This window comes from Etheostoma spectabile, chromosome 20, assembly GCF_008692095.1.
Source record: "Etheostoma spectabile isolate EspeVRDwgs_2016 chromosome 20, UIUC_Espe_1.0, whole genome shotgun sequence".
Taxonomy (NCBI): Eukaryota; Metazoa; Chordata; class Actinopteri; order Perciformes; family Percidae; genus Etheostoma; species Etheostoma spectabile.
The window spans coordinates 8,945,009-8,965,012 of NC_045752.1; the positions used below are offsets into that span (position 1 = coordinate 8,945,009).

Sequence of the window (20,004 nt, forward strand, 5' to 3'; positions counted from 1 at the left end):
ACAGAAAATAAGGTAAGGCCATTGATTTTCAGGTAGAAAAAATTTAACTTGTACCATGTTTCTCCTTGTAAAAATTTTGAAATTTGACCCGAATACCACACAAGGGTTAAACACAATGTGCACTTGTGTATCGGAGGCTCAAAACTCAACACACAAATGTAACCCAATCTAAACCGGTAGAAAATTGCAAATAAATGATAATTTAAGACTAATGTCTCTCCATGGAAGGCTGCGACAGGGAGACAGACTGACTACAGAGGAAAAAACATTTAAGTAACGGCCGGGGAAACAGGATCGTCTCTCTGAAGAAAGTGTATTATTAAAATATCCCTAAAAGATCCATCTGGTATCTTAAAATGATCCACCATTAATGGTGTTATGTGACAGCTATAATAGCCACCAGTCCTTTCATTTGATGTAACTCTGGACTTAATGGCTTTCTGGTGGCCGTCGGTCCCTCGGATCTTGTTAATATTCTGCCAGTGCTGTCTTGCTGTCTGGCAATGGGTGCGATGAAATAACCCCGAGGGAGACAGCCGCTAATGGCTCTGTGATTAGAGGGCTACCACCTAGCAACCTGTCACTGCTGCTCAACCATTTTCCACCCCATCTACTTCCATGGCCATTTCACCACAGAGGACAATTGGCATTTCATAAGAAGGATAACTGTAAAATGCCTTTGTTTGACAGAAATATTTAAGTGAAGTAGTCTTTGTTCAGGATACAGCTCACTTAGTCCAGCACTAGCATAAAAGGCTGGTGTGTGTCACCTGGAAGACCCAGCAGTGTTTTTACTGAAGATGAACACACCCCTAACACTCCAGTCAGTGGAAATCAAAAAGTGCTGAATCCACAAGACCTTTCTGCTAACAGCGGACTTTCAGAGTGGATGCCAGCTTGACGTCATGCCTACAGCCAACGACCTCATTGGCCAGTCTGTGTTTCTAACCCACCATGAGTCATATCAGCTTATCACTTTTCAGTTACAGTGTCTGGATAGTTGCTGCAGATCTATTGTGTGTTTATGTAAGTAAGGAGCGTGAGGAGGGGGACTCTGGGCTCCGGCACCCTGTCTCATTGTGGTGCAGTGGGTCGTGAACACCCGAAACACCCACGCATGCTGAGATTTCAGAAAAGAGTGAATACGAAAGGGGGCACGTTTCACATTAGTTGCACACACTATCAACTCAAACATCAGCAGCATCAGTAGTTTTTAAAGTAACTGAACAGAGTGTCACCCAAATTTTAACAAAAGCCCATTTCCCCACTAGCTTCTATTGCTACCTAGTCATGCAGATTTTTTTTCAAGATATCCGTCTCTTAGTTTTCTGCCTCCACTCCTTTTATGGCGGAGGTAGTTTGTACCATGAAATGGAATATTTACATTTTTTAATGATAACGGGCAGAACTTTGCAGAAACAATGTATTGTCCTGGTTGCTTACTACTTTCTACACAGAAGTAGTGTGGTCAGTGGTCGGAGCAATAGCCAGGAAATATTTAGCCAATTCATTTTTGTGTTAATCGTCAGAGTATAGTAATCGTCATCTGCCATTAGTTATTTTTCAAACAGAAATGACAAATATTCTTTGTTTCCAGCTTGATTCTGTGGGGATTTGCTGATTTTAGTTTTCTGTGATATTAAAATGAACTTTTTTCTATTTTAACTTAAACGTCTTTTGTTTTGGACTGTTTGTCATACAAATCAAGCATTTTAAACCTGTCAAATCAAAAACCGAGTAAAACATAAACTATCAGATACCAACAGAGTTAAGTGAAAGATATTCTTTTTAGTATTTGGGTGAACTGACCCTTTTAAGTGTACACATCCAAAAGTACTAAAGATCTAAACTACACTCTACTTTCAATGCTGCTGACCAGGTTGTACATTCATTACTGCAGTGGAAAAAGGTATGAGGAATTTACTGCTTTTCCTGGACATGTGTGGTTGTAGGTAGGGAGAGGTGATACATTTGCAAATAGAGGTCCATGAAATTCCTCCTCCGTCCTTTGGATTCTGCCAGACAGGTAATCGGGGCACTAAGAGCTCCCTGCTCTCTCAGGGAGTGATTTGCCCCGTGCCTTGGCCTATTCTGCTCAGCCTTTCCCTGCCCAGCGATGCCTGATACTGGTATTTTTAGCCATTGTTACCGTTTTCTCCTCTCTCTGGCTCTGACATTTCCTTCCGCTCACCCTCTCTTTTCTTTCTGGCTCTCTCTTGACCTGCAGTACATTCTTTTGAATGTTTCCTCTTTTGCTTTGGCTTTTTCTTCACTGGCTCACTCTTTCACTATGGGTTTCTGCTTTCGTATTTTTATAGTCTTTTATGCTCTCTTTCCTCTGGTGGTTTCTGCCCTTAAGCTGGTTGACTGAATGGCTGAGTGCTACTTGGCTTGGCTCAGTGAAGCGGACTGTGATCCTGTGGGCACACAGGTTGAGTTTGCCACTCCTCTGCTGTTGAAGTGGAGGTCAACAGTGGGATCACACTCTTCTCTGGAGCTCTAACAATACACTAAAGCCATAAGCTGTGTGTCTAGCCAAACAGAAATATTTGTGCTTTTCACATTTATGAACAAAAACGCACAGTAAACCGATATGAGTGCTGCTTCTTCCAGACGTTCTGGCTGTGATCGGGCAACACTTAAATTGTGTTTTTAGGAAATGACCCTGCTGATCGCACTGTTTAATAGTAGGCACTGCAGTGTTAGGGATGTTGTTTAAATGAAGCATGTTGATTAATCAGCTGTTGAAAGCACACCCATGATAATGACAAATCAGTGTTGCTTGTTGTTGTTGTGACCAGAGGGATTGCGTTACGAATGCCAAAAATAATTTCTCCATGCTCCAGCCTTCCCCAAAACCCCTGCCCATTAACAGTAACCCCTCCAAGCTCTCTGCTGAGACAGCTGTGGGCTTATTCGCAGCCGTGAGGAGGATGATTCAGCTTACTGACACACATCATGATGAAACACACACCTGTGAACCCACTCACATATACAGTGGTTTTGCTCGTTAATGGTTGAGGAAGGAAAGTATTTTTCAGTTCACAGGTGACAGTGATCATGATTGCGACATCTTTGTGATTCCTAATTGCTATAATTGTGTGTGTGTTGTGTGTGTGTGTTGTGTGTGTGTGTGTGTGTGTGTGTGTGTGGTGTGTGTGTGTGTGTTGGTGTGTGTGTTTGTGTGTGTGTGTGTGTTGTGTGTGGTGTGTGTTGTGTGTGTGTGTGGTGGTGTGTGTGTGTGTGGTGGGTGTTTAATCTTTCCATTGAACAGCCCTATGTTGGAGGTATTACTATCCACATCTTGAAATCAGATCCCGAACTTTACGAGATAATGAAAGACATGCCGCTAGCCATAACCGTGAAAAAAAACTTAAAAGATCTGCTGGTGCATGCAGACTTCACCAGATACAAGTCAAGAAGAGCCTCAAAAAGGCTTCCGAGTCCGTTTCCCACTGGCAACTACCGCTGTGGTGGCTGCACGCTATGTAACAACACTCACAAGACCCAAATATTCCGCCACCCACACAATAACAAGACATTTCCAATAAAAAGTGTCATACCTTGTTTCTCTACACACACAGTGTACTTCTTGACGTGCCCATGTGGCCTGGTCTATTTAGGTAAAACCACTAGACAGTTAGAACAGCGTGTAAGTGAGCACATAAGCACAATCCACAGAAATGGTTGGTTTAACCCAGTAGCAGTGCACCTCAACAATTTCAAACATGATATCTCGTCTCTACATTTTTGTGGTATTGAACTTGGTAAGTTGCCACAGGGAGGTGGTAACCATGATTTATTATTAAAAAGATGTGACGCATACTGGATTTTCACATTAGAAACACTATCTCCCAAAGGGATGAATGATGAGTTCAACCTGAATATCACGTTGTAATATATTTTTTCCTTTAGTTTCATGTACTTTTTTATTTTTGTCGTCTTTATATGTGAACTGATAAGATTATATATTTCTAGTCAGTTTCCAACATCTGTTCATGGAGAATGGTTGTCAATATTACGACTGCATTAAGAGAGCCAACATTACCTAGATGTTTGTCACTCACATATGATGATGGAAAGTTTTTGTGAAGGAAGGACATCACCTGTGAGCAGTTTCTGATTGGTTCAGAGTAGTCAACCAAACGCGCACAATTCAATGTGCGGTGTAAATTCACCTGAGGAAGGTCTGTGTGACCGAAACGTTCAAAAGTGCTTTTTTGAATGGAGATATTCCTACAACTGTTTGGTCTATAAAATGTCAAAAATGGGGACCGATTCCTGTCACAAATTCCCAGAGCAGAAAGGGAACCCTAAAAATCTCCAGGTATTCACTTCACAATAATATAAAACAGATAAAAGAAGCAAAGCATCACCTTTTTAATAACTTTAATAATAATAACTTTGACTTATATAGCGCCTTTCACAAACCCAAGGACGCTTAACAATCGGGGGGGGGGGGGGGGGGGGTTAAGAGATGAAGTTGAGAGGCCAGGTTAAATTCCATAAGCCTCAGTGAAGAGGTATGTTTTAAGCTGGGTTTTAAAGGTTATAATAGAGGAGGCAGAGCGAATGTCAAGGGGAAGCTTGTTCCAGAGCGATGGTGCACTGACACAGAAGGCTCTGTCACCAAATGTCCTGAGCCTGGAATTAATTAATTAATTAATTAATTTTTGAAGCTAGAACAAGCTAACGTTTTTTTCTTCAACATTAACATAGATTGAAAGTTGAAACAATGTCACCACAAGGTCCATTTAGGAGCCGTTCTAGAGCTTTCTGCCATATAAAAACTTTTTCTGTTCATTAACCAATCTATGAACAAGTAATTTCAGTACTATATGCCTGACTATTGTTTACAATTTAAACTTTCTGCTTTTTTTTTTTTTTCACAGGATCTCAAAAAGCCTTTTGACAAAGCTTGGAAAGACTACGAAACAAAAGTGTAAGAATCCTCATATGTATCCTGAACATCTTTAATTCATTTTCCATAATAGAACCAGTTTGTGAATTGGTTAAAATATTGCAAAATTTTTACCCAATGCTTACAATTTTGTGATTGCATAGCCTTCATGAGTTTGGATTTATCAGCTCAGCAATTCAAACAAGTCTTAACTTGCAAATTTAAAGCCACCCACGTGTCAGTTAGTATGTTAAAATGAAATGTGCAGTATGTGTCTTGTGTCTGTTTGACTTGTCTTGACTAACCACTCTCCCCCTCTAACCGCCATCCCTCACCATCACCCTTCCACCTCCACACTGAGGCACCATTTCCACTGACACACCATTGTAACTGTGCATGCAAAGAACACATGACTTTTTATAGAACTTTCATATATTTTACAAGCTGCAAAGGACATTCTTTACTGAAAGGGTAATACATCTACTCTCCAAACCCTTTCAATCTGACAGTACGGGTTTTGTACTGACATTGAGAGCTAAGCCCGATGCTATGTGACTGTTCTTGACCGTCCCAACTTATTCTTTTGATTTGACTCTATTGATGGCGAACAGAAGCTATTAATATAGTCCAGTTTTCTGCCTGAATAGAAAACTACACAAACACCCTATCTTGCCGCCTCTGATCTCTCTGCTGCCTAATGTTTTTATATTTACAGTTACAAAGAGATGCATTATTTGGTTTTCATACACTATTGATTTGTGATTCCCTAATTTGGCTTGCAAGCTCTTTGCATTAGACACCTGAGTTTGCCTTCTGTTTTCAGTCTCCAGGTTGGGAGTCACTTTGAATGCTGTTAATCCAGGAAGAGTGTTTGTAATTACTAAAATCAGACAAATCATGTGTACATTTGAATGCAGAACATATCTTCAAATACTTGAGTCTCCTCTCTCTTTATTTGCTAAAAGGTGAATACTTCCTGAACTGACGGAACTGAAAGTGACTCAATTCTCAGCCCGATCATCAGTTGAACAACTGTCGGTTTGGCTGGCGGCCAAACAGCCTGGCTAACATGTGTCTCTCTATTAGTTGCAGCCCTGATGATGCTGTAACGCCGTCAGGGCTGACAAAGGCCAGCAGTGTACACTTAAGGAAATGAAATTTGGCTTGTTTGCACAAAGACAAAGAGTGCAAAGATTACCTTGGTAAAAACACACCTGCTTTATTTTTTGGGAAATAGCATGAAGAGAAACAAAACCACTAACTGTCTCTTACCACCACGGCTTACAGTTGATGTCATTAAACAAACACACCTCAAGTAAAAGTTAGCATTTGTTCACAGCACAATATGACACAGCCTTTGTGCACATGCCAAATGAAAGTGGATGTTGTGCAACAGCAATAATAGAGAAGAAGAATTTGTTTTGTTTCCTTTTTAAAGTGGTGCAACATCATGAATCTTAATATAAAGAGAGCAGCTGATAAGGAATGTTAAAGGAGTAGTTTGACATTTTGGAAAAGTTTGCTTTCTGACTGAAAAGTTAAAGGTAGATAGTTAGCTAAGCTAAGCATAAAGACTGAATTAATGTGGCTATATCTTGGTTGTTCATCCATACAAAAAACAAAGTGTAAAGACAACAAGTTGTTCTGCTAATCTGACTCTCAGCAGGAAAGCAAATACGTGTGTTACCCAAAAATGTCAAAGTATTCCTTTAAGACTAGTTGGTAGTTTTAAATTATAACAATATGTTTTAAAAGACGGCTCATGCTGCCCCACCACTTTGATCTTCCCTCTTTAAAGTTGAGTTGTGGAATGGCCTTTTTTGTATTTTTTTTGTGTCATATATTGTACTGAGCCTAACTGCAGGTTGAACTGATAACAAAGTTGAACACGAGGTAGTGAAGTCTGTCTTGATGCACATGAACCAGGCTGAACAGCTCTCAAACGGCTTGCGTACTCCAACACTCTTGTCCCGTCTCTCCGAGAGTGAACAAACTGCTGCATCCTTTTTGTAGGGAATTTGCTGTCAGAAAAAACAGCATATGGAAAAGAATGCCCTGCTGCATGTTGTGGTGCCTCCCTTCTGTTGTCTTTGTGAAAAATCAGCCCTGAATACTGACTGTCAGGTAACCTGGTGCGTGAAAGGTTTCACCAGAAGTAAGACTGCAACGGCAGTCAAAATCTTGAGCTACTAATTTTTTTTGCTCATGCCTTCCTTTTTTAAAAACATTGGTTCCAATCGCCATCATCAGTGATAACCAACATGAAACAAGTGTTTTGGACACCCTCAAAAAGCACTGATGAGCATAGTGGAGTTTAACCCCTCTCTTGACAATTCAGATTTCAGAAGTTCAAACAACACACGTCTCCCCCCCCCCAACTAGTTCAGTGGAATCAGTGCAATTAGCCAGATGTGCAAATTTAGTTCTCAGTACGTTACATCTAGAAATGCAATACTATAAAATAGGTGATGACTGTTTGCTCTGGCTATAGTGCTGTTGTCTGGTAAGGAAACCAACAGAGAACATTATGTTTACTGGGTTAAATGCCGAGGTTACCTCGCCTGACAACAGAATTTAAAAGAAAATATCTCACACCTTCATTTAAAGTTTGAAGACTGCTTACTACCTGGATGGCTTAGATGAACTTACAGACACACTGATGCTACAGTAGCACCATAAACCCTCCAAATCCCAGTCATGTCTAACTTTATAGCTAAAACTAACCATCTCTAACCCATGACCGTTTAATTAGTTGTAACCATAGTCTTCTCAGACAGACAGCTCCCCCAACAAGGCCACCCTGTTATCTGCAGCAATGGGGCTGATTTAAACAAAATATATATATATATATATTTTTCCCCCTACGTTTATGGGGCTGTCATGGATATGCTGTATGCTTTTTGACCCCGGTGATGTCACTTCTTGCCAGCACCAAGATAGAGAAGGAGAAGAAGGAGCATGCCAGGCAGCACGGGATGATAAGGACTGAAATCAGTGGGGCGGAAATCGCTGAGGAGATGGAGAAGGAGAGGAGATTCTTCCAGCTGCAGATGTGTGAGGTTAGTCAGACTGATGATTGGGTGTTTGCTTTGTTTACTAAACAAGTAATTCATAATGGCATATGCACCATATATTATTAAAAAGGACACGCCTGCTTTCAGAAATTGATGGCACACATTTAAGTGCGTCAGACGGGTAGTTGAGGTTTGAAAAATTTACTTTTGCTTGCTAGGTTTGTCAACCTTGGGCAACAAATGTACTGTATTTCAGAATCGTTTTATAGCCTTTTGAAATACTAATCTTAGATTACATTCAGTGTGTTGGTTCAGTCTGTACCTCCTTTTATGTTTTTTTAATGAAGCTTTACTTAAAAGATGAACACATTTACTTTAAAGTGTCTGGATATGAGATGAAAGGGATGTATATGTTTGAGATGGAGCCATCTGACTGAACCTGGCCTCACCCTGCCTGACAAAATGTGTATTCAATATGTTTACAGTATCTCCTTAAAGTCAATGAGATCAAAATCAAGAAAGGGGTGGACCTGCTGCAGAACCTCATCAAATACTTCCACGCACAGTGCAAGTAAGACAAACAAATCCTATACGGGAAATGTGTTCAGGGCAGTGCTTTGCTTTTGATTTGTGTGGATCCAATGTTGTTATTTGACCTGAAAAGTGTCAGTTTATATGAAGTAAGAGAGTAAGTAAAGTTTATTTGTATAGCACTTTTCACCGATAGAAATCGCAAAGTGCTTCACAATAAAATATAATACAACAAATTAAAATAAGAAAATGAAAATGGAAATAGAAAACATAACAAACAAACATAAAATCCCTCAACTACCTAAAATCCTGCTTGAATAGCAGAGTCTTCAATTGCTTTTTAAAAGATTTGACAGAATTCACACAATGTAGAAAGGGAGGCAAGTCATTCCACATCCTAGAAGCCACTGCTTGGAGTGATCGATTTCCCCAGACTACGGGTACGAGTATGAAGCTGTATCAAGTCAGAGATGTAGGGAGGAACTGTACCGTGCAGGGCTTTAAGAGTAAGGACCAGGATTTTAAATTGAATTCTAAACTGAACTGGTAACCAGTGAAGTGAAGCTAAATGAAGGCACTCACATGTAAATACAGACCCATTTTGTGGCAGTTATGTGTTGCTAATAAGTCAGTGCTATGTTTGAATTCATGTGCTACCTGTTCAGTTTCTTTCAGGATGGTCTGAAAGCTGTGGACAACCTGAAACCATCCATAGAAAAACTGGCCACAGATCTGCACACGGTGAGATCACCAGCTGCTCTGCTGTCTTTCGTCTTTCTTTCCTTCACTTGACTCTGGCATTTATATCATATATCATCACGTGTTTCTTCTTTGTTGTTCCTCTCCTGTTTTCTCAAACTTACCGGTACAACAGATCAAGCAGGTGCAGGACGAGGAGAGGAAACAGCTGACTCAGTTACGAGAGGTCCTCAAATCGGCGCTACAGGTGGAGCAGAAAGAGGTAACACACACAGCACTGAAGTCCTCCTCACATTTTAATCTTCCTAATTCATATATATCTGCTCAAAAATCAGATGATATTTGATATGGATAATCCTGAACCTCACAACTGTTTAACCTTCAGCTCTTTTCAGAGTTGGAACACACACACACACACACACACACACTTATGTAAATTGAATATGTTGGTAATATAGTAGGACTTTGTCAGGATTGGGGTCCAAACACTACCATGTATAAGCTGATTTGAGATTTATTTATATGAACAGTGCAATTTGATGAACATTTATGTAAATATGCAATATGTATAGCCAGTGGCTAATTTACGTCTTTAGTCCCTTTGACAGGTTGATGTTAAATTAACAAGTTCAAGATTCAAGAGCAAATTTCTAATTAAAGTTCATCTGTCATGGGCTTAAAGGTTGCGCATTTGATCCATACATGCATTGCTGTTATCTATGCTATTATTTTCTCCACCACCTGAATGAGTGGTCGTACTGTTATTCTTAACTAACTCCAGCCCTGTGCTTAGCGACCCATTAAATATGCTGCCGCTCCTGGTTTCACCTGAAGATTGTTTTCTTCTTTCCTCCGCTGCCTCCGTGTTTTGTGAAACAAGTCTAGGAGAGTAAGTGGATTTTTTGAAGAAAAAAAAAATAATTCCTGTGGTTGTTTGCATCCTGTTTTCATTGTGGTGTTGCTTCAGTAATATAGCAGTGCTAGATTAATAGTTTTTTGAATGCCCTTTTACAGTAGCATACAGTATGTTTTTGTTCAAATGTGTCATTGTCGTGTTTCAGTGCTTTGGTTCATTTTAGTTGTGCTTTGTATTTTAAATTACTTTTCAATGAGAACAACTTGAGCTGGAGCTTCATTTCTGTTGGCCGTGTGTCTGCCGATAACGGCACACACCAACAAAGTCATTCAAAACCCATCGACGCCGGCCTGCAAAAGTCATCCTCTCTGTTTCCCATGGCGTTTCCAGACATGAAATGACATCACTCATACAAATTTCTGGCCTTTGTTTGGTCCTTTTTTAACGGTTAAGTGTTAGATCCAGTTTCAATCAAACCTGAATATCCAAAAGAAAAATCAGGTTAAGTTTAATCTTTATTAAGCTTCAATCTGTTAAAACAGCATCCAGGCTTACAATTTAAATGTGATTCATCTGAATGATCTTTTCAGAATGGCTTATGAAACTAAAAAGGCAGCGTTTTGCCACCTGCCATTGCAGATTCTGATTCATAAGGGGTGTAAAAGCTCCTCTCATTTTGAAAATCATTCAAGCTCACGGCAGAAATCTTCTATTGCTGTTGATACTTACTTCCAGATTCTCAGAGGAGCAGGAGACTCAGAAGCAGAGTGTAAATCTGAGCCATTTAACACTTCAGTGGCTCCCACTTGACTGCAATGTGAATGTGCAAATCAAGCTTTTTATTTATCTTATTTGTGTAAAGGCTCTGATTTCTTATCTCTATTTGTTTGTGTTTTCCCAGGATTCACAGGTGCGGCAGAGCACCACCTACAGCCTGCACCAGCCGCAGGGTAACAAGGAGCACGGCACAGAGCGCAGCGGGTACCTTTACAAGAAAAGTGATGGGTGAGGTTTTAAAAATAACTTTAAAAGATCAGTTGTGGTACTGTAGGTGAAGCAAATACTAGTGTGATGCACAAGCTAATTGTAGAAACAAGATTTGAACCATGTGCAATTATTTTCATTACGAACTTACCTGCTCATAACTTTTTCATTTAATTGATTAATTTAAGTCTATAAAATGTCACAAAATAGCTAAAAGTGCTCATCACAATTTTACAGAGCCCAAGATGATAGACTCAAATGTCTTGATTTAACTGACCAACCGTCCAAATCCCAAAGATACGGAAGAGGATTAGGGCCACCGGTGACAATGTTATGTGAGTTCTGACTTTATTCTCAAAATTCTGAGAATAAAGTCAGAATTCTGAGAATAAAGTCAGAACTCGCATTAGTTTTTCCCCAGTGACCCTAATCTTCTTCCGTACAAAGCTTTTTAAATTGACAATGATATAAAAGAGAGAAAAGCAGCAGATCCTCTCATTGGAGAGGTTGGTAATGATTTAAAAAAATGACTTAAACAATGTATTGACTACCAAAACTGTTGCAGATTCATTTTCTGTAGATCAACTCATCAATTAATCAGCTAATTCTTTCAGCTGGAGAACACATGATGCAGCTTTTTGAATGCGCTGCTCAGCCTGTGTGTCATAACTAATGCATGTTCTGTATAACTTATGATCATAAATATTTGATCAGAAGTGTCTGCTCTTTAAGTTCAGCGTTCACAGTGTATGTGTCTTCGGTGTTCCAGGTTGCGAAAAGTGTGGCAGAAGAGAAAGTGCACAGCGAAGAGCGGATACCTCACCATCTCACACGGCACGGTAAGTAGACAATAAAGATTTTTTTGACACAGGGACAGGATCTATGTGTTTGTTCTGGTTAAAACATGCACACTTAAATGCACAAACATGTGAACAGACTTCCATAAATGCTTATTTTAGTCACACACATTATCTTCACCCATTAACCATGGATATATTAACAGAAAGTAGCTGAGAGCCACAGTTCACAAGTTAACATTCTTCTCACATCACTGCCTCTGCTGCGCCTCTTTTAACTCTGTTTGTTCAGTATAAAGATTTAGCTTTGGCCCGGTCAACTCCTCTCGCCGATGCAACTCATCTCACACGTAGCAGCTTATCCGATGTTTCATTTGGCAGCAGCAGTAGTCAGATATGGCTAAACACAACACTCATTTATGTTGTTGTCATTACCCTCCCTCCCCACCTCCCTCTCTGTTCCTCATCTCTCCCTCTGGCAGGCTAACCGGCCGCCGGCTAAACTCAACCTGCTAACCTGCCAGGTGAAACACAATCCTGAAGAGAAGAGAAGCTTCGACCTCATATCCCGTAAATTTAGCCCTCTCTCTTTGAATTTTCATTTTATGTGTGGCCTTCCTTACCTTTTTAACTGTTCTCACCGTTTTCTCCTTTCTTAATCTGTAAACGTTTCACTCAGACGCCTGATTTTAATTGACTCCATTAATCCAGACAGGAGCAGGCCGGCATTTGTGGTGCAGCAATGTGGTTTTCAAATGTATTGTTTTATTTAGCAAGCTTCAGCAAGCCAAGATAAGCTGATTTTTTAAATACACATTAACACATGCAACACATCTCAATGAAGCATTTAGAATGAAATAACAGCGAACAAAATTGACAGAAAATGAATCAGCAACTATTTTGTTTTTCAGTCTCTGAGAAATTGTGATAGACATTTTTCACTGTTGACAAAATGTCTGCAGGGATTAATCAATCATGAAGATAATCTTTGACATTGTTTGTTTGTTATAGTCCATAAATTGTCTATTTTTGTCAAATAAATGAAGTAAACAGCACTTGTGAAGCAGAAACAGAATTTGTCTTTTCTGGCCAGAATGTGAGATGTAACTAATAATACTATTAAACAACTGGGCATTTTAGGCCTTTTTATTACCAAGTTGACAGTAGAGAGATGACAGGAAATGAAGGGGACATAACATGCAACAAACATTGCAGTTCACGGTCATTTAAGATTTTAAGATGAGTTTTTCTACACATAAGAGATCCTGGCATTGAGCTGGAGAGGTTAAGCTTCAGCCACTGGAGACACAACCGGATTTAAGTTGCTTTGGATACAGTGGTGTAAAAATAGTTCTCCCTGGTTATTAGGTAGTGATTCACATCTAAAGACACCCTCAGTCTGACCTGTCAGTAGGATACTTTAATGCCCTCTGTAGGGAGTTGCTCAGAGCTTTTCACTACATCTCCACTGCTGTTTGATTCATCTTCTCCTCTCTTTACTCTCCCATTTCTCTCTTCTGTTGTGTCATCCATTTCTTTTTTGTTTTAGATGACAGAACGTATCACTTTCAGGCAGAGGACGACCAGGACTGTCAGATGTAAGTGCCTGTACTTTCGTGTGTGTGTGTGTGTGTGTGTGTGTGTGTGTGTGTGTGTGTGTGTGTGTGTGTGTGTGTGTGTGTGTGTGTGTGTGTGTGTGTGTGTGTGTGTGTGTGTGTGTGTGTGTGTGTGTGTGTGTGTGTGTGTGTGTGTGTGTGTGTTCAGTCTTGTTCCTAAGTGCATCCTGTTTACCACCTCGGCCACTTCCTACCTCACACCCAGTCAGACGCTTGGCCTTGTCTTTACCTCCTTACTAATAACTGCCTTTTACTCCTGTCTTCACTCCCCTTTTAAACTCCCTCCTCCTTTCCTTCACATTTCTTTCTGCTTCGGCTGCTCCCATCCCCACCTCTCAACCTACTTTTTCCTCCTCCTCCCTCTATTTCTCCTTCTTCATCTGTCATTATTCTCCTTTTCATCTGCCTGACTCACTCTTCCTATCTCCCCTCCTCTCCTCCCTCCTCCAGCTGGATCTCGGTGCTACAGAACAGTAAGGAGGAGGCGTTGAATCAGGCCTTCAAAGGGGACCAGCATGTCGGCGAGAACAACATCGTGCAGGAGCTCACCAAGGCAATCCTGGGAGAGGTCAAGAGGATGACGGGAAATGACGTGTGCTGTGACTGCGGAGCGCCCAGTGAGTGACAAAGAGAGATAAATGATTGACAGCACAGAATCAAAACAACAACCTTTTTTAAATGATCACACACCTGTGGTTTTATGTGTTTAAAGCTTAGTAACTACAAGCCACATGTACTTTACATTATTACTAAACTTTTCCCAGAGCATGCCATACGCATTTTCTTCCTTCCAGGCAACATTTAGTTATAATTCTAATTTATTTATAATAGTAGTTTTGAAAATCAACTTGCACAGACATGATTCTATCATTTCATTATTGTTTATATTTTATGATTTGTTCCTGTTACATGATCACTGCATGATAATGCAGTAATGCAAAAAAAGTAAAACTAAATGACCAAATTTATATTGTTTCTCGTGACAACTATGTATAGTCGTCTACTTTTTTATTTGATTATTGACAACATAGTATTGTTTTTAGAGACCTATTCAATTGATTGTAAAAAATTGAGATCCCTCGATTTCTCAAGATTGAATACCTGCAGGGATCTCAGGATTTTTAGCATGTGTGCGTCTGTGTGTTCACATACTTAAAATGATGAGCTTCTCCCAAACCTCATTAACACTATCATGGAACTGTTGTAGCTGTATTCCAACGTTCAGATGCAGTAATTATGATAACACTACTGCCATCACTGGCATCACTGTAATTTGAGTTTTTGCAGAGATGTCAGTAGTAATGAACTTTTTGCTGCCCTTGCTGGTTTGTGAGAGGATTCTGTCCTTTTAGTTAATTGGATACCTGTAGCTATCGCACAGCAGCTGGAAGGATATGAGCATTTCCAAATTGAGAGAGGTGCTGTGCACATTTTTCATGCACAGCAGCGGTAACTTCATTGGTTATTTAAATCTCCCGTCACCAGGCCAATGAGGATCTAACAGTAATTATCCACGGTTCTACGGTTAAAATCAAATTTCATTTATGGTGAAAAAACTTGGGGAAATATATATTCTCTGGAAGTTTTGACTTTAAAATCATTGGGAAATCCTTTAACTTTAGTCTTGGCTTCCCTACTTTGTAAGGAAATAAAGCAACAATATGTAGACTGCAATGGATTATTTGAAGTAGGACTCTGAAATAAATGAACATAAACAATTTGCTGTCTGGTAGGTAGGAAATCAGGCTAAAAATGAGTGGTATGCTTTGGGAAAGCAGTGAAGAGATATATATATATATATATATATATATATATATATATATATATATATATATAGGCGTTGTTACGAGCTAGTGGACTGGTATGGTCTTGGTATGATAAGTCCTTGGCTCAGAAAATGTCCTGCAGACTGGATATGGAGAAATTACTGGAGATATTCTACACAAAGTTTCCCTAATCATTTTTTCCAATTCCATGAAATTTCCTCCTCATGACATGTATATACTTTCACATACTGTGTATGGTATACACATACATTAGATCCACACATACCCTGAGTATCTAGGCCAGACTTGGTTACAGTACAGCTTGGTCATTTTCTTCTGACATTGTGATAGTAAAAAGCCCTTCAGGCAGCTATTACATTTCCAGAGCCCACAGCTTTCCACAAGGACACATCAAAGTTGGCTCGTGCTGCAGAAATTACTTCAGCTTTAGTGGTTTTTGCCCAAGGACAGCGTGTCACCCATTTTTATTTCTCTCTCTTTTGCCTCATATGTTGCTTACCTCCTCTTTTCTCCATTCTCTTGACAATTTTCCTTTTGTCTTTCTCAGACCCGACATGGCTGTCCACCAACCTGGGCATCCTCACCTGTATTGAATGTTCTGGGATCCACAGGGAGCTTGGAGTCCACTACTCCAGGATCCAGTCCCTCACTCTGGACGTACTCAGCACCTCAGAGCTCTTGGTAAATCACTGTTGGCGTCCGTCTTCTTCCTGAATCACTTCTTGACATCCCCTGTTTTTGTCAGTTTGAGTCACTCCATTGTATTGATTTTTCCTTGCGAATCTCTGTGGTGATAAAACTGGAAGAGAGGACCGGTGGGAGTAGATAGAGCGTGGAAGAAGTCGAGACAGGAAGGAAGGAGAGTAGCATCACCCCAGGCTTCATTCTCCTTTCCTCTCTCCTCCCAAGACCTCTGGAAGTCTCCACACTTAGAATAACTGAGATTTTTTATGGCTTTTCTAATCATTGTTTGGTGTAGAGATTTACCGTCTGTGGGACGGTCGGGATTAAATGCTTCTAGTCATGATTGCTTTCCTCAGTGTTAAGACGCCAGTTGTGTTAGCCACAATTGGGCGTTGTGCAGTTTATAGGGCTCCACGTACACAGTACTGCCTCCTGAGGTGTGAGTTGAACAGGCAAAGATGACGGCTTTTAAATTAATGTATGGTGGTGCAGATAATGTCTAGAATAAGTAGTTTTAATATGTGTGTGTCTATGTCTGTGTGTGTGTGTGTGTGTGTGTGTGTGTGTGTGTGTGTGTGTGTGTGTGTGTGTGTGTGTGTGTGTGTGTGTGTGTGTGTGTGTGTGTGTGTGTGTGTGTGTGTGTGTGTGTGTGTGTGTGTGTGTGTGTGTGTGTGTGTGTGTGTGTGTGTGTGTGTGTGTGTGTGTGTGTGTGTGCTCCACAGCTGGCCAAGAATGTGGGGAATGCAGGCTTTAATGAAATCATGGAAGCTTGTTTAAGTGCTGAAAATGTGGTGAAACCCAACCCAGCCAGTGACATGTAAGTCACCCCTCCAACATCTCTCCTCCACACTCTCCCCATCCCCTCCTCTCTCTCCCTGTACTCTGGCTCTCTCCCTTTTTCTCACTTGTATCACATTACCCTCTGCCACAGCCGATCAACAACTGTTGACACCATCTCTGTGACATATTAACACATCTTAACCAGCATTGTACTGTCATCAGGTTTCCTGAATGTGATTAATTGGTGCTTCAAATTATACGTTTTCTCCCACCTGTGGTAATGTTTTTTTGTTTTGTTTTTTTAAATACATGCCTTTGTTCTTCACCCTGCAGGGAAATGGCATTTTTTGTCAAACAAAAGAGTGAATTTAATAGGGAGGTTTAAAGTTGAGTAGTAGCATATGCACAATTGATATTGTCACCAAATTGGTAACATTTTCTCACAATTTGAAAAAGGATCCTGCTTTTCTTTGCAGTTTAAACCTAATTATAAAACTCAGATCAAGCACTGAAATGTTAATCAGTGGATTACAAAATCTAAAGTAGGGTTTTTATGAACTAGTTATGACTAGTGGCTTTTGATTGGTGCATCACCAGTTTTAATGCCCAAGCGCACCTATTCAAATAGAGCCCATAAATGATACAGCCGTAACTGAGCAGCTGCCTCTTCACATTTTTAACCAGGCAGGCGAGGAAAGACTTCATCACAGCCAAATACACAGAGAAACGTTTCGCTAGGAAGAAGTGTCCTGATGCGACGTCGCGGCTCCACACGTTGTGTGATGCAGTAAAGGCCCGGGACATCTTCTCGCTCATCCAGGTCTACGCCGAGGGGGTTGACCTCATGGAGCCTATACCTCTGGCCAACGGACATGTCAGTATACAAAATATTCAACCTGTGTGTGATGTCTGCAACTGGGTCTGTCCTTCAATGGTGACTTTGAAACTTTACCCCCAGTTGTTTTTCCACAGTTTGACTTCTTACTCATCACAAGCTGATGCATCCTTCTTGCTTTTAACCTCCATCCTCTACAAGCACCTCACATTCCTGGGGGAATATGAAAACACGATGCAAGTTTTATCTTTTTATTTCAGGAACAAGGGGAGACAGCCCTTCATCTTGCAGTCAGATTGGTGGATAGAACGTCTCTTCACATAGTTGACTTCCTCACGCAGAACAGGTAAACAAAGCCAGAAAACAAGGACAAAACATTTTTTTCAATTTATTTTGGTTCTTTGTTACTTATAAAATGCACTATGCTGGAAGGGAGTTTTAACTTTCCATCTGACTGTGCAGCAAACATGAATGCACCATTTAAAAGACACCCCTTGGCTGACTTATGTCTCTTAACACACCAAATTACAAAAAAAAACTCAACACTCTAGACAGTCATTATTTATACTATTTTTGTTGGGGCTGGAAAGGAGGAACCAAGGATTTTATTTAAAATATTTGGGATTTAAAGTTTTCCTCCCTCTGTCTGTGTCCCTCGGCAGTTTGAATTTGGATAAGCAGACGGCCAAAGGCAGCACAGCGCTGCACTACTGCTGCCTGACCGACAACAGCGAGTGTCTGAAACTGTTGCTGCGGGGGAAGGCATCCATAGAGATCGGTAAGGAACCACACCAGCAAACTCTCTCTCTCACACACACACACACACACACACACACACACACACACACACACACACACACACACACCTCGGTCCAATTCTTTCAGGTTTAGTTCCCAGGTGCGGGCTCTGCCAACAGACCATGGCAACTCTGTCTCACAACACTAATCTTTCTGCTCCACTGTGACATCAACAAAACAGCCAGATAATAGATGCTGAGAGAAGGAGGACAGAAAGAAACAAGATAGTTGTTCAGTGTGGGAAACAGTCTAATTACACAATTCTCATGTCGCAGTAAAATGGGAGGAACAAAAATGGGCTGTGTTTGTGCTCACGCGGCATGTGGATACACTAGTGATTATATGTTGTTGCTGTTTTCCCTGCTAGCTAATGAGGCCGGGGAGACACCGCTGGATATCGCCCGGAGGCTGAAACACCTACAGTGCGAAGAGCTGGTGAGCTTACTATATTTAGACTTGGCTTATGCCTGCAAAAACATTGCTTTCTGAAACCATGAGCTGTCAGTCATTCATGTTTGCATGTGTGTGGTTTTTGTTTTTGTGTGTATAGTTGAACCAAGCGCTGGCAGGGAAATTCAACGCCCACGTCCATGTTGAATATGAATGGTGCCTGCAGCATGAAGACTTGGATGAAAGTGACGAAGATCTGGATGAGAAGGTGAGAAACACGTTTGTAAGCAGGAGAAGAGTTGAAGTGCTACACCTAGGCAAAGGGCTCTTAGAGGATGATCAAACTTAAAATAACAACCTGGAGAGCCCTAAAATATTTCTGTGAATGGACATTTTCTTTACTTTTGTTACTAATAAAGAAATATGTTGTCTTCCAAAAAATAAAAAGATAAATTAATTATTTCCTTTTGTTCTTTGAAATCCATGCATTGACATATAAAGCATTCCATAAAGCATGTTGTGTTTGTATGAGGATTTGAAGGTTCTGAACTTGTAGGACATTTTGTTCGAAGAATGCATTGCCTTTACCAACCTTTTTGTTAAATATTTCAGTTAAACTAGAAGTGTTTGTTGTTTGCATTCCCGGAGAGGCTCAGTTGAGGGGAAGAAAGTACCATATGTGTACTTTTTGGGAGTACCTTGAGCATTGATCATTCAGTATTTGCAGGGAAATTGAAGTGTATTTTGAGTTCGCCTGAGCTAATGGCATTAGTTAGGGAGTGGAAATTTCTACATGTAAAATGTGTTTATAGACAATCTTTTGGAACTTAATGTTGAAATATTGCAGACAAAGTTGAATAATATTGAAATTTGCTTAATCGGTTTTAGAATTAATTTTAAAATCGTTACTGTAGTGACTGGTAAACAATTTGTTGATTTTTAATTTAAAAGACCAAATATCACATTTGAAAGTGGGCAGAATTCAAAAAACATTATATGAAAACAAGCCTAAGAAGAAAAGACAGAAAATGGCAAAAGTCTATGTGACTGACATGTGCTCTAAAATTGTACACTTTACAAAGTAAACACATACAGTGAAATTATAGAAATCTCATAAACCACTTCTGACCCATAACATTCACGCATAATGGAACTTTTGGCCCACACTGACCCTCTGACCTCTTGCTGCGCCTCCAGCCAAGCCCGCACCGCAGAGACGAGCGTCCGGTCAGCTGTTACACCCCGAGCAGTAACTCCCACATCCAGGCCAATCTCAGCTCCGCGGGCCGCGACGCCATCGGCCTCACCAAGGACAAGCAGCGTGCCTACATGC

The 20,004-nt window shown here is 40.5% G+C and overlaps 1 protein-coding gene across 1 annotated transcript in view; it reads left to right on the plus strand.

The window, feature by feature from the left end:
- The window catches only part of asap2a (ArfGAP with SH3 domain, ankyrin repeat and PH domain 2a), a 57,104-nt gene that overhangs the window by 29,918 nt on the left and 7,182 nt on the right, over nt 1-20,004 (plus strand). The window contains exons 5-23 of the mRNA XM_032500087.1: nt 4,893-4,942; nt 7,830-7,959; nt 8,400-8,485; nt 9,111-9,186; nt 9,320-9,406; nt 10,025-10,033; nt 10,902-11,005; nt 11,754-11,823; nt 12,264-12,351; nt 13,331-13,379; nt 13,848-14,014; nt 15,732-15,865; nt 16,591-16,685; nt 17,333-17,522; nt 17,744-17,829; nt 18,146-18,261; nt 18,649-18,716; nt 18,832-18,939; nt 19,869-20,004. The exon at nt 19,869-20,004 is cut by the window's right edge and continues 99 nt beyond it. Coding sequence (XP_032355978.1) covers nt 4,893-4,942; nt 7,830-7,959; nt 8,400-8,485; nt 9,111-9,186; nt 9,320-9,406; nt 10,025-10,033; nt 10,902-11,005; nt 11,754-11,823; nt 12,264-12,351; nt 13,331-13,379; nt 13,848-14,014; nt 15,732-15,865; nt 16,591-16,685; nt 17,333-17,522; nt 17,744-17,829; nt 18,146-18,261; nt 18,649-18,716; nt 18,832-18,939; nt 19,869-20,004 — 1,849 coding nt within the window. The remainder of the gene's footprint in view (nt 1-4,892; nt 4,943-7,829; nt 7,960-8,399; nt 8,486-9,110; nt 9,187-9,319; nt 9,407-10,024; nt 10,034-10,901; nt 11,006-11,753; nt 11,824-12,263; nt 12,352-13,330; nt 13,380-13,847; nt 14,015-15,731; nt 15,866-16,590; nt 16,686-17,332; nt 17,523-17,743; nt 17,830-18,145; nt 18,262-18,648; nt 18,717-18,831; nt 18,940-19,868) is intronic.